This window comes from Rhinatrema bivittatum, chromosome 2 (assembly GCF_901001135.1).
Source record: "Rhinatrema bivittatum chromosome 2, aRhiBiv1.1, whole genome shotgun sequence".
Classification (NCBI taxonomy): domain Eukaryota; kingdom Metazoa; phylum Chordata; class Amphibia; order Gymnophiona; family Rhinatrematidae; genus Rhinatrema; species Rhinatrema bivittatum.
The window spans coordinates 311,502,770-311,518,202 of record NC_042616.1 but is presented as its reverse complement, the minus strand read 5'-3'; the positions used below and the strand labels follow the sequence as shown (position 1 = coordinate 311,518,202).

General features: G+C 42.7%; 1 protein-coding gene across 7 annotated transcripts in view; it reads right to left on the bottom strand.

Moving 5' to 3' along the window:
* COBL (cordon-bleu WH2 repeat protein) overlaps positions 1-15,433 on the bottom strand; it is a 438,118-nt gene that overhangs the window by 20,271 nt on the left and 402,414 nt on the right. For all 7 annotated transcript variants that reach the window (XM_029589712.1, XM_029589714.1, XM_029589716.1 and 4 more), the window contains one exon: positions 11,731-12,037. In XM_029589712.1, coding sequence (XP_029445572.1) covers positions 11,731-12,037 — 307 coding nt within the window. The remainder of the gene's footprint in view (positions 1-11,730; positions 12,038-15,433) is intronic.

The following is a 15,433-nucleotide window of genomic DNA, read 5'->3' as shown; positions in this document are numbered from 1 at the left end:
AATCACACTACTGGCAATTTTAACATATGAATCATGTTTATGAATTTGGTCACTCTTAGTACACCAGCCTCTAGGTTTGGTGGTTGTCTAGATTATTAAAAACCTTAGTAATAAAACATGGAGGGGACCGAGGTGCTGGATGAAGTGTGGGACTTATAAAAGATGATAAGGCCTGGAATATTCTTCCAGTGGAAGTGATGGAGGACAGAACTGAACAGAATTTAACTATGCTTAGCACAGATTTTAGGGCAGTAGTAGAAACAGGGTTGAAAGGTTGGGTAAACGGTAATAGACTTGGGGTGAAGTCATGTGCGCTTAAATATGGGAATTTATATGCTTATCTACTCACAGTGGTAAAAACCAGAAAGTCATCTCAAAGATCCACAGTCAAAAGAATTTGAATGGGGACTGGCCAGCTGTTAGTGAACTGACCATTAGGTAAAGGGAAATAAATGAATTTTTAAGAACCGGCATCTGTTGGCATCTCCTTCTTTTGCGGCACTATGAGGAGGCTTTTAGGGATTGGAGGAGAGGTACTTCAATAGTTTGGAGAAGGGAAATTTGACGGGGGGGGGGGGGGGGGGGGAGGAGGAGCTCAAGCCAATGGGGGTACTTTTATTTTATGAACTTCAGTGGCAGGAGGCAGGGGACTTGGGCTGTTATGGTCTGCAAGATCTTTTCATATATTCGGCAAGCTGGTGTGTGGCAAAATTCCATTCGCTATCCAGCTAAAGTCATACTGCTACCTTTACCGGAATAACTTTGCACTCACCAGCAGAGCTGGCTGTTCCTCACCAGCCAACTGAGAGGCAGTTCCATGCTTAAAAGTGATTTTACTTATGCCCCTGAATTCCAAAAGTCACCAAAGAACGCTTTCCTTCATATATTTATGTAGGAAGAGGAACAATCTGCTCCTTAAACTCCACACTTATCTTTTGTTGACAGTTCTGCTTAGGTTGTTTTCCAAGAAAAATATGCAAGTCTTACACAGTGGATAAACATTACTAATGGCATTTTCTCACACGCTATTTTCTTTTCTTTCCTTGGAGGAAACTGCACGATAACCTTCGGGCTACTTCTCTCCAAAATGCAAAGCAGTAAAATTCCAGAAATGGTGAATTTCTAACAGAGGCAAAAATAATTTTTTTTTACAAGAATTAGAGGTCCTTGTTCATTTTTTGATGAGGGGTGTCCTTGATTTAAGGGAAAAAAAAAAAAAGAAATTGAATACAGCTAAAGGGCTTAACAGCTTTGAACTATTGTCAGAGAAAAGGAGGGAGAAGACTATAAATTGAAGAGGACCCAGGGCAGCACAGGTATAAATGAGCAGGGAGGGAGAGGTCCACTTTTGTCCTTATCTGCTGACATCTTCTATGTTTCCAAAAATGACTGCCTTTTGTGTCCTACTGAGTTTAGGGCACAGAACGTTAATTACACACCTGTGAGTGTTTAATCAGCTAGAGGTCAAAGCAAAAGAGAAGTTAGAGGGGAAGTCTTTCAAAACAGGCCCCATGGGCAATAGGCCTTTGAAAGAAGGATGATATTAGTGGTCCATTCTAGAGAGAGAGGATGTTCGGGAGTTATCAAAGCAATTTTCAAAGCTATTACCCATGGGCAAAAGTACTTTAACCGAGGAAATAAACTTCTAGAAAACTGTCTTCCCTTCATGCAGGTAACAGTCTGCACACAGGGCCTCTCTGAATGTACATTTACCTGCACTTTGAAGAGGGAGTACCGAGGTGTGGAGATGTACATTCGTTTTAAACGAATTAGACAATTTCAACGAAATCTTGGGCTTGATGGACGCTTGCTCTGACCCAGTATGGCAGTCCTTGTATATGCATGCTAAGGCTTAGGTCTCAACATTGGTCTGAAGATGACAAATGTGATGGAACAAGATGTTGAGCTGCCCCCATTTATTGGTGTCAACATTTGTATAAAAGTTCAAATAGTTTAGTTGCTGAGAAACGCATGGTTCAGAGGGTGCTCTCTTCCAAGGATACATCAAGACAGGGGAGTTAGAATATCCCAGTAGAGAGGTTGTGGTTAAGGCTAAAACAGCACAGATGGATGTAATTAAAGATCACACCAATCTGAATTACTCTAAACTGCATGTATTTTCTGCTAATAAACAGGTTGGGAATATAAATGCAAATAAAGAGGGTATTTTTCAACAGTATGCATGTGATACCGTGAGCGATCCTGGGCTTGCCAGAGAACAGACTCAGGCTGGACTCTGGCTGTTCTTTCATAAACTCTTTATTAATAAGAAAATAAAACAGAAGCAGCTCTGCTTACCCGTAGCAGTTCTCAAAACAAAAGAGCAATGTAATTCACCGTTCAGCATTACTAGCTTTCCCTAGGCTTCCTCCTAACCCCTTGTGCTCCTTTTCCCTCCTGGGCCTGGCTAGTTATTCCCTTTCCCTAGGGAATCACCCCTGTACCAAGATTCCCTGCTGCTATAAGGCTTAAGGTAGACCAGGTCAGGTCACTGGAGCCAATCCTATAAAGTGTCCTGAGGTTTTCTGTAGTATGCTCCTTCACATATCTTTCCCCTCTGCTCAAACTTATTTTATTAAAATATTTTTCATTCACCTACATTGGAACATTCCATGCTAGGCAAATTACAAATCAGTAAAACACACTATCATAAAACAACAAAAAATAAAACAAAATACCATGCAATATGTCTGCTAAAAAGTACATTATTGCACTTATTGCTAACTGCTGCATCCAAAAGCCTCCTGAAAAAGATAGGCCTTAAGAAGTTTTCTAAAAACTTTCATATATTCTAGGTTTTTTTAGAAAATCAAGAAGAAAATTACAGGTGGAAGGGCCATCCATGGAAAATGCATGATTTCTAGTAATAAATAAGCAGGCAGTTTTATCAGAAGGATTTACCAATAACATTCGTTGGGAAGATCTTAATTGTCTGCATGGGGTATAATATTCCAATAGCTTTCTCAAATACCCTGGGCTGTCACATTTCAAAGACTTTAAAACCAAAAGCTTAAATTTAAAACACCTGCTTTACCGGCAGCCAATGTACATTTTTTAATATTGGAATAATATGTTCACGGTGAAGTACTCTGGTAAATAACCGGGCCACAGAATTCTATAAAATAGAATAGCTTTAGTACTAGAAGTGGGCAGCCCCACGTAAAGTGAAGTACAATAATCCAGTGTCGTCACTATATAGGCTTGCAACACTATACGAAAATCCCGTATATCAGGAATATATTTTACATGATAGAGGAGCCGCAGCTTATAATAATCTGCTCACAGTTCATGTTGAAGATGAGAAAAATCCCAAGATTCCTGTTCACATCCTTAAAAGGAACAGTAACACCCAATACAGACAAAGGAGGGACATTATATTTATCTACAAATTTGCAGATCTAGAAAAGCACATAGCCTTGGTCTTCACTAAGTTTAATAACAGATTATTATTACTCATTCAAATAGTCACAATTAAAACAGTTTATCCTATCTTTTTTGATACATCATGATATATTGTTATTCACAGGGGAAAAAACTTCTCAGGTTGAGCGTTTACTCTTACTAGGTTCTCTCAAGAGTATATTCCTATCGGGCTAATTTTAAAATGAACACACGTGCGCCCATACATGTGTACAGGCGTGCGAGAAAAGATACACTGGAATTTTAAATTCTGCACATGCATGTATATTTTAAAAAACACCAACTGCATGCAAGTATGCTCCTAATTGTAAAAGGTTACTCGTGCACCTTTGTTGGCTTTTGCATGAGAGACAACCCAGTTTTTCCAATTAGTCCACCAGTTTGCCCAATACTGAGGTCTTCCTCTGGTTCTTTATCCTGCATTCCCCTAGTTGACCTAGACACCTCACCCTGTCCTATAAGCCCTAAAACTAAAGATCTACAGACTCGCTCCTCATCTAGAGGAGCAAAGCAACGTGGATTACAAGCCGACGCATGCTGTCGACTCCGGTTTCATAATGCAGTTATGTGCGTAACTGTTGGTCCCACCCTGGAACACCCATGCTCCGCCCCTTTTCCGCCTTATTTTTGATGTGTGCACCGGTATATACGCATGAACTTTGCAGCTTTTTAAAATTCACATTGCTCGTGCACAGCCCACATATGCGTGTATGTGGGATTTCTTGCGCGAGCAATGCTTTTAAAATCTACCTCTTAGCCTCTATTTTATTTCCCCCATCCTATGCTGGGGCTGTCTAAGCCTTCTAGGTATTCCCTTCCTGCTCATTCTGGGGAAACAGTGAAGGGTTCATGGGGTGCCCAGTGTTCTGCCTTTGTTGCAGTAAGTTCCTTTAATTTGTCTTCCTAGTAGTTGGAATATCCCACCTTCCTTTGGCGGCATTGCTATAGAGTTTTGGGTGTCTTGGAGTTCTTCCCATCTAATTCTGAGCTCCCCCTTAGGTGAGGTCTCTGGAAATAGGTGTGTCTGGACTTTTCCACGACCCGCAGGAGGCACCTGCATCCAGATCCACTTCAAGTTCATTCTGGTCCTGGAACTCCTCTCGACCTGCAGGAGGCGCCTGCAATTGTTCCAGGGACCATCTCTGTTCAATCCACAGAGATGCTTGCATTTCTTCCTGGGTTCCATATGACCTGCAGGAGGCACCTGCACCCAGGTTTTAACACTTGAGTCATTTCAGTCTCCTTGTTCCTCCGCTGAGCACCCTCAATCTTCAGGGGACATATTCCCTCGTAAGCTATAGATTCCACAGTACTCCAGGTCCTTGGGGTTGAACGACCTGCAGGAGGTGTCTGCACCCTAGGCCTGGCTCCATCTCGCCAGTTTCAATCCAGTTCCTGCTTTACATAGCTCTGGTTCTTGCCATGGGACCAAGATCCTGATTCTGCTCTGCACAAGTGGCGATTCCAGCCTCTAATCCCATTCCAGGATTCCTGAGATGTCATCTTATCTCTTCTCCATAATACCAACAAGGTGAGTTGTCCTGAATCTACAGCTCACAGGCCATCATCCTCCAGTGTCCTTCACGCAGCTTTCTGAGCTAGTAGAATCAGGATTGGGAGATCCTGATTTGTCTGTTTATCTGCTCATCCGGTGCTGTCTCCGCTGCCAGCAAAGGTCGTAATTGCCACCTTCTGGCTTTCTGATAAGCCTACATGGTTTTTCTGCTGTGTATCCATCATGAGGGATCCATTACTCCATCTGAAGACTCTGTCTTCCTTTTGAAACTATACTTGGGATTCTACACCGCTACCCATGGATCCACTGAGAGCTGTTCCGGCAAGGATCTCTGCCACCAGCTGCACTTACAATCCATCTATGATTGGGAAAGAGTGTTCAATAGACTCTGTTGGAATCCTCTGCTGTCTCCACGCTTTGCCTCCTTGAGCCTTACCACCCACCTTGAAGCGGCTTGTCTAATCCGAGCCTGAGGGATTTTACACCTACCAAGCCATTCTGGGAGATTCCTTACAAGGAAACAGTATCTGTGTAAAGTTGAGCATTTACGTCTATCGACTACCAAGCTCCTTCAAGGAGCTATTCCTTGGGAGCCTACGTTAACATGCGGATTATAGCTAAAGTACAATTCCCTCCTAGACCTTACAAAAAGGGACTAGTCTCACCCATCACTGGCTTTGTAAAGGTTTGGGGTTGGTAACTCTGAGTTTCATTCCACCTGTCAACCTCAAGTCCGAATACCATCTATCTTCAAGAGGTATAAAAACATGTCTCCAAGATCAGCTTTCCACCGTTTGAGTAACATTTGTTGGGCTTCCTAGTTCCACCTGGTGCTCCTCGTGGTAATCTGCAAGTTTGCCTACGCACTCTCCTGGTATACCACCCTCACATTTAAGAATCCAGCAATGATGCACTAATCTACTACCTTCGCCATTGCTAACAGTAGGAAGATGATGCTTATGTGTTCTTCACTTCCATCTCGACTAAACAAGAACCAAGAACCGGACCAATACTTCAAGATGCTATTACTCCGTGCCTTCAGTTCAATCTGGGTCATGCCTTCTCTTGAGTTTTATTGTGTCTGTGTCTAGTCTTCAGTATGTTCAATGCCTCATCGCTTCAGCTCCTTCCAACCATTTTGGAGATCTTGTGTTTGGACCCCCAAATTCCCCTGCTGGTATATGATATGCCTTCAGCTGTAGAGAAGAGGCTGAAGAGGGGGGGCTTTCAGGAGGGGATGCTGTTTCGGTCCTGCTCGTGGAGCCCATCCCACGAGCAGCCTCTCATCTACCCTGGCCCGACGCCGCAGGATCTCTTCTTGCAGCCTAGGCCTCCCCAGATTGCCACTGCCGCTCCTCACAGTTCAACGCTGCTGTGTGCGGCAGGAGGGGCCGCAGTTGCCTCTTCGTGGCAGGAGATGGTGGCGGCACTCTCTAGACTCAAGCCAGAAACTGCTCCGCTTCAGTGTGGTCCATGACCAGCCACAGGCGGCTGTTTAGGGCATGCTTCGGTGCAGGCCTCTCCTGAATCTTCAACATGTTTCCGGTTCCAAGTCTTCACTTTCTCGCCTGGAGACTACTTCGCTTTCGGCGTGGTCTGCGACCAGCCATGGGCGGCTGTGTAGGGTGTGCTGCGGTGCTGTACTCACCTTGTACTAGTGCCTGAATCCTGAATCTTTGCCTGAGTCTTCCCAGCATCCTGAAACCTCGTCTGAGTCTTCAGAGTTCCACGTATCCTCGTCTGAGTCTTCCAAGTTTTCTGAGTTCCATGTCTCGTCTTGTTCCTGCCCTCAGCCTCCGACTAGCCTCTTGTACTCGTTGTTCCCAAGTGGCGGGTCCGGAAGGTCTGCAGAGTAGCCAGAGGGCTACTCTTGAGATCAGCATTGTGTTGCTGGGTCTCACCGGTGTGTGCAGATCCAGTGGAGGGCTGAGTCTGCCTTGTTCCAGTTCCTGATGTTCCAAGCCTTGATCCTGGTCCAGTCTTGTTCCAGCTCCAGCCCGTGCCTGAACACTCTCACCTCCCACAGTGTGGGTCTTGGGGCTCCTCCCTGAGCCGCGCCGTGGCCCAAGGGCTCACAGTCCCTCTAGAGCAAGCAACCGCACCTCCGCGCTCGCAACAAATGTCTTATCAGGACATTCTAGAGAAGTTAAGTTTCTAGATTTCGTAAATGACTGCTAGAACCAATAAGAGGAGATGCCATTTTAAATCTAGTCCTCAGTGGAATTGCATGATCTGGTGCAAGGGGTTACTGTGGTGAGCCTGAGTAGCATGCATTAAGTAAAACTACAGTTGCATATAAAACTTTAATAAGGGAGACTATTATAGAAAGGTAAAATTAGAAAAAAAACCCAAAAAAGAGCAGTTGCAAAGATTAAAAGTTTGCATGAGACATGAACATTTTTTAAAAATACTATCTTGGAAGCTCAAACTTTTATTAATAACAATAATATTGATACTTCAAAATTGCTTCTCTTTTTCACATGGCGAACCACACAGTTGAAGCAGCAAAACATATTTTGCTGGCACACATCTAACAGTTGTTCTGCAACTATGGGTGGGGTTTTAAGCCAAGATTTCAGTTCACAAATATGTTTGCCCACTGCCAGGTTGAAGAATAGTGCCAATCACTAAAATACTATGGCTATCCACTGCTGACAAAGGAAATCTCAGAGATGCTTCAACCAAAACGAATGGTGCTGCTCTAGTTTCCCAAAATATCGACAAATTATAAAAACTGGCTTTAACAAATTATGCATGCTTAGGCGAATAAAACAGACACTCCTTTTCTCAAACATTGATTATTGTAATTCACTTTACCTGTTCTTACCAGCTAGCACCACAAGATCATTCCAGTTATTGCAAAATACAGCTGCATGAATATTAACCAAGGAGTAATAAATTCAATCTCATAACTCCTACACTAATCTCTCTACATTGGCTTCCCATAAAATTTTGCATTCAAAACAAAATTTTAATTCTAGTTCATAAATTGTTTATAGTAAAGACTCAGATTAGATAGGAGAAGCCTTGCATTTTCATTTCCCCCAGAGAGTACTCAGATCCGCTAATAAGGGACTTTTGGTTATACCTTCTTTAGATAATGCTCACTTAGGTGAAGTTTGCGAATCTGCCTTCTCAGTAGTAGGGTCCACACTATGGAATACTATGCCTGAAGCCCTTCGGTTGTCTTCTGACAATCTTCAAAAAAACCCCTAATATCCTGGCTCTTTAAATCAGGCTATGAAGTATAATATCTGGAAGGTCTAGTAGTAAGTTTTTAAGAGAAATGCTGCAATTTCATTTTTCAGATTGTGATGAAATCAAATGTATCCGTAGACTTGTTCACAGCTATGCCCTTGTTTTTAGTGGTTATGTTGTTTTATTTTGCTATTTACACTGAGTATGTTTTAATTATTACATCACCCTGATCACATTTGGAAGGATGGTATATAAATACTTGAAGTAAATAGAAATAAATAAATAAATCATGCATGGACAGTGCTGCAAGCCAAAAGGCACGACACCAAAGAGCTCACTGATTAACTGGGCAGTCCAGACACCCATGGGCTCTTATCTGCCCCCCGTCTGCCAGCTCTGCTGGGCTCTCCTTCATATACACAAGGAAAACACCACACAGAGCTTGGATGCAAAGGCCCTAGCCGTTTATAAGAATCCCTAACAGGGGAGTCTAACTAAGCGCCAAGTCCATTCAATAATCCTTATGAAAATCGCGGCCAGGCAGGTGCCAATACTCTAGTATCCACCCAAGCAGAACCACGCAGTCTCACGTCAAGTGAGGCCCTGGAACAGGTATCATGACCGCCAAGAACCGGATGGGATCCCAACTTGGACCACCACAAAGCAAGCCTACTGCCATATTCCATCTGCTGGAGGGGATCCCAGCCCGGCCGCCACAAAGTAAGCCTTGCTGGAGCCCCTCCCCATGTAACAGCCTCAATCCGCCAAAGCTCCGAGTGTGGGCCAACATAGATCATTCGAGGCAAGAGTGAGGGCCTCAAGGCCTGTCAACACCTCCCAGCTCCATTCTAACGCTTCAGCATTTACAAAAAAATGCTTACTCCGTGACCCCCATTCTTAGCCGAATTAAGGTTTCTGCTAGGGGTCTTTTGGGCCCTAGCCCCATATTTTGCAGTTCCCTTAATGGCCCAGATGCCCTATCTCCTTCCTGTTGGCTTCTAGCTCCTCTGCGGTCAGAAAAACCAGCGGGCGGGAGGACCACGGGGTCGGAACCAGAGAATTCCAGGCCAGTGGGTGCCTCAAACCCCTGGAGCGCACTGTGCTGGAGCCTGCCGAGCCACAGCCGAGAAGTCGGACCTCAGGGACATCCGTACACACGTTGGCAGCACTTCTTAACGAAATACTTATCGGCCGAATAGTGATCCAATTGAAATAAATTACAAGGAATAATAATTTTGAATTTATTTGGAGTGACAGGACCTGACTGAAGCATGCACTGAATTCAGGGCCAAGAGGCAGGACCCACAGGGCCAGGGTCAAAGAACCCCGCGGAGACACAGCAGCCCACTTCCACCGGTGAATTAAACTTAAAAGGGTTCCTGAGAAATATCAGGGCTCTTGCTGCTCTAAGTATTGATATGTATTAATTTTTTTTTTAATTTAATTAAAAATAAGAATGGGACTCACCAGGATCCATCACGGCACCAAAAATGGCGCGGGGCAGCTTTCCCTGATCGGGAATCGAACCGGGCTGCAGCGATGAGAGCCGCAGCGAAAAGAGCCAAAACGGCTCTGCTCAGGGCCAGGAGGAAAAGAGCAATTACTTCCTCAGTAAAAATCTACAAACTTTGGAGAGAGCGGGTTATAAATCTTAAATAAATAAGCAGACTGCATGACATGGAGTGAACTACAACTGCTTTATTCCTACAGTAAAGGTGAGTAAATGTGTATGGTTCATATTCAGTTGCTGTTGTATACCCAGCTATCTTAAAAGTTAGCCAGTTATGTATAATTGGCTAACATTAGGGCAGCCCTATGGCCCGAACAGTGTTGCCGGATAAGTTAGCCAGCTAACTCCAAATATCGGAGTTAGGGCCTGATTTACTAAGGCTTTTCTCTCATTCTGTGTCTATAAGAAAAATGCTTAGTAAATCAAGTCCTTAGCTGGTTAACTTATCCAGCTAACTCTGCTCCTCCCCGAAATGCCTCCCCACCTGCCCCTGGAATGTCCCGACTTATCCGGCTAAATATAGCCAGTAAGCCTTTTAGACAGATAACTCTTACATTATCTGTCTAAATGGCATTTTATGGGTCTCGTAAAGTATTACGTAAAGTTGCCTGTAAGCAGCTGGACATGGTCGCTCTCATCGTAATCACTGATACAGTGTATGGAGATGTGCAATACATATTGAGTAGTCCAGTTTATCATCAATTCAGATCTGTTTGCACTCAAAGAGTAGATTTTAAAAGCGTTGCTCGTGCAAAAATACCCACATACGTGTGTACGTGGGCCATGCGCAAGCAAAGCTGAATTTAAAAAGCCGCGAAGTATGCACGTATATCCCCATGTGAACGTCAACAATAAGGCAGCAGAAAACGGGTGGAGCATGGGCATTCCAGAGAGGGGGCCAAGACTTATGCACATAAGTCTGTATTTTAAAAAGGCTGACCGTGGGGCACATTGGCTTGTTATCAGCATTACTTTACTGCTGCTCCTGATGAAAAGCAAGTCTGTAGATCTCGAGTTTTAGGGCTAAGAGTACCGAGTGAGGGATCTGGGTCGTGGGGGGCATGCAGGATGAAGAATCAGAGGAGTCTTGAGTTTCTCGATATGAACTGGGCAAACTGGTGGACTAATTGGAAAAACTCTTTCTTCCCTTGCGTGAGCATGTTTTAAAATCCGCCTACATACACACGTAAAAGCTGGCAAAGTCCCAGGAAAGATCTGTGAGGTATGTTTTCTTGAGCAATCTCTTAAGATTATGCACACACTTACACGCTGGAGGTGCATTTTAAAATAAACGTACACACGATTTAAAATTGTACTGTACCTCCGCTCACGCACCAATTCATGTGCGTATGGGGGCACGTGCGTTAGTTTTAAAGTTAGCCTGAAAGCGAGGACAGGCCTGTATGCTGCTGTTATTATGGAGAATCAAAATGTTCCTTCTCTAAACATGTACATCCTTTCCCATCTTGCCACTGTAACTCCCATAGCATCATAACCTAACAACTTCTCAACTACCCCAGCTTCACATTCGGAACAAATTGTAATTTTATTTTATTAAAGATTCAAATATAAAGATGTTAATCAAAACACAAAATATGTCATAAAAAAACACAACAAAATGGCAGAACCCACTGAATTCATAGCCATAGCTTAAGTTAACAAATTACAGACACTGACTAATCTTAGACAGTACCGACATAGTAATGCTGGGGAAAAAAGCCCCTTTCAGATGCTTAAGTAGCTAAACATTAGCAATGGTGAAAGATCCAATAAAACTTAGAATTCCTTGCCTTGACTGGAGAAATCAACATTAAAAATTTCTAAGAACTTTGAGAGTAATTTTGGAACATACAACAATATTCATAGAAAATAAGCAATGCTTTTCTTTTTTGTCAACCTTTGTCAGAATATTGTTTTATCAGGTGACCTGGAATGTTCAGTTCTTTGGCTCCAGTATTATTATTGCTTTACTTGCCATTAATCTGAACTTACTAACTAGATACAAAAATTTGCCTTTATTAGACATTTTTCTAAAATGTATGCAACTGAGATTTTTAGGTTAGCCTGTAAAAACCAGTAAACATACCTCTGGTGAGTAGTCCATGAGTCATCGCTGTTGCAGGATATGCTCCTTATGGGACACAATTCTGCTGTGTAAGTTAGATCCACAGAGTCCTCCCGACCCCAAAACGGCTTGTCTTTTGCTTTGACACTATCATTTTGTAAATCCAGAGATACGGTATCTGATGGGGAGCTCACCACCCCCGAGTCTTCAGTAATATCCTCCGATGCAAGCCACGTGCTCATGGACGCAATCTCTTCCACCATTGGAAGCCCCACTGCCGTGCTGGCCTCAGTGCAAACACTGTTACTTGATGCACCCTGGAACTTAGCTGATCAGAGTACAAGGAACACAGTTAGACACCCTGACTAAGACTGCATAATATAGAAAAAATGTAGGCATATTTGGGTACAAATGAATGAAAAGTGTTGTGAGTACAAAAACAGAGTGGAATATATCAAATCTATATGAAATGGATGAGTTAAATACAGAATTTTTATTTTCATGGGAATGAATACATTTGGTTGTTTAAGACTCTGCTCTAAATCCAAATCCAACTAATTCATTAATTTTATTTCCATCAAATATGTTCAAGTTCATTTTCAACACGACAAATGTCAGTATTGTTTTTGTATGAATTGTTTCCTACCTTGTCCTTTGTTAAACCACAGTATCAATTTTTTTCCAGATCATAAAAACTGTTTTTAGGCAAAGCTTAGAAAAGAAAATCTTTAGAGTGTAACTTCTAAAAAGATTTCCCCATGGGTGCAGAAAAAAACTAATTTACCTAGAAGGTAATGTTCTCTGAAGACAGCAGTCTCCTGGAATTACACATATTTCTTGTATGAACTACATGTGCGTCATCCGGAGGAGTTTCCCAGAGTTTCAGAACCTTCCAAGTCAATGTGTGGTCAGGAGCCACAAAGCTACTGGAAAGCATCCATCCTCAGCTCCTCTTTGGCAAAGTTAGAAGGTAAATGAACAACTTCCAAAAGAGAGCAGGGCAAGCTGTGTTAACTACATTAGAATGCTATCGTTGGAGACCAATAATTATGTGAAATTATTCTCTCTTCCCAAGTTAAACATTGAAATGGAATAACAAATATGGGATTAGCTCGCTAAGGGTTGTCTAAATAAGAGTGCTAACCAGGTGTAGAGATTACACATGAGAAAAAAATTGTGGTTTTGGTCTGTTTACTAAAAAAAAAAAAGAGATGGACAACTGTAGTTATTGCTAACAGAAAAGGGCCCTTGAGGGATGGGGAGGGAATGACTGGACGTTTGATGTTAAAAAAAAAAAAACCCTTGAAATTTTGCAATGCAAACCTACTCAACAAGTGCAGTAACACAACAGTAGCACTGGGCGAACGTGTAGACGGAGTTCCATGTTTTAATCATTCAAACCTCTTTGATGGAAGCTGAACTGCGGTTGGATGCTAGTGTTGCCATTGCCAGCAACACAGGGGAGTTGATGTGCCTCTCAGCATTCAAGCCTGACAAGTACAGGTGAAAACCACAATGAGGGAAGCAACTAAAGAATATATATCACTAACAGAAAATCAGCAATTATTAGGCTCAGAGGAAATAGAAAGCTGGATTCTCTTACTGGAGGCACTTTAGATAGAAGACTAGGGTTCTCATGCAAATCGGCATTTGGAGAACTACTACTTCTTTGTGGTCAGGAGGATAAGAGAAGACTGTTGGGAAGATGGGTATGATTTAGCATCCTGTCAAAGTGACATGTGGTACAAGTAGATAAAGTCACTAAGGCTTGGAGCTTACTGCCTCTATGACTATTACCAAAAATATGAACTTCTAGGTCAGCTATCTGAACTCATAAGAGCACAGAAAGGGAATTTCATCAGCTAAATAGCAATGTAAAATAGTGTTTTCCGTAGATAGCAGGATAAACTGGCCATAACATGTGGGTGACGTCATCCAGTGGCAATGAATTGACCTCTCTCTCATAGCTAGTAGAGCGTTTGCTCTAATGAGTGTAACTGATAGCCAGTCTGTTACCATTAAGGCCTGGGTGAGCCCTTAGTAAGAGCATAAGTTAGTGAATGAGGAGAGGATACTATTCAAATTCAGCCACTCGCTTTGTGGGGTCTAGAATGGCCGTTTCCCTGAAAGGCTTTATAATAGCTCTTTCCCGAGAGTCTTTGGGCAGTCTTATGTGTTTTTTGGAGAGTTAGGAAGTAGTCAGAGCTTAAACTGATTTGAATTTTTCAGGCCCAGTCAGAGGAATCAAACTAACCCAGCCTGGGGTTACTGATTGGGTTTTCCTTCTAGTTTACTCACTAGCTGGTTAGGTCATCTCTCTGGGTTGTTTTGGGGGTTTTAAGATTTTTTTGTGGTAGGAGCCTTGTGAAAATCTGTAAACCACCTGGACTCAGGGAAAGGGGAACCCTCTTTCTGGGACTGTGCAGGTTAGGGATGACCTACTCTCCAAACCCTCGAGCATGGAGGTGACAGTGACCTGCTGCATGGAAGAACGCCGGTGTTAATCTTGTTTGAAAGGGAAAAGGACTTTAATTTAAAAGATCCAGGAAGAAGATTGTTTTTGGCTGCTCCTTCCTTCCTGCATTGGAACAGGGTAAGTTACCTGCATCCATGGATCCCTCTCATCAGGGATCCAGAGGAGAGACTGAGTCTATGAGAAACCTAAAAGATCCTGAAGATCTGCTAACCATGAGTAAAAGAACTATAAAGATCATTGAGGACCCCACATCCGAAGTCTTCACTCCCTGGGAGAGAGAGAATTAGACTCTCTGTGCAGACACAGGGATTTTTACATCTTTACCAGTTTGGAAAGAGTCTCCCACCCAACTAAGGGATACTCTGCCCATGTGAGAACTCTAGTTATCCAAGCCCTGGAGGCTGGAAGTTTCTTTGACCCTTGAATAAGATATTCCTGCACAGACAGAGGAAAAGAACTGTAAAGAAAATAAGGAAGCCTGTGGTGCTGGAATCATATTTATTGTGAAGAAAGAAAGTCAAGGTAGGAGACCAATAAGTTGTGCTGTTCTGAATAAACAAAAGGTAATAATCCAGTGGACGTTTTATTAAACAGCCTTTATACTTTAGGTGTCGACACAAAATATCAAAGGAATGCACTAGATTATTACCTTAGTTTATTCAGAACAGCGCAGTTTATTGGTCTCCTACCTTGATTCTTTTTATATGCTTCCCTGGGTGACCATGTTTACTCCACACTAACTATTTTTCTTTATCATATTTAAATGTGCCATTATTCATCAGTATTAACCAATACAGATTTTATTTTGGACACTAACCCAGCAACTCCAGAGTGATTTGGGTACATAGCACACAAGGTGAAGAAAGTTACCTCTCTCCCAGGGACAACATTAAGGAGCCAGTCACCTCTGGCACTTGGGCCCTGAAAATTAACTTTTTTCTCCCCACAAAAAGAATCCACACCCTGGGGAAGGAGCCAAAAGGAAGAGCTATCCAGGTGTGCCTGCCCCAAAGAACTATGAGAAAAGGCTAAAGAGGTTAGGGCTGTTTAGCTTGGAGAAGAGAAGGCTGAGGGGGATATGATAGAGGTCTATAAAATCATGAGAGGCTAGAATGGGGAATTGTGACTCGGTTGTTTACACTTTGGATAATACAATGCCTAGATCCCACTCCATGAAGTTAGTAAGTAGCAAAACAAATTGGAGACAAATCTTTTTCATTCAATGCACAATTAAACTCTGGAATTCAT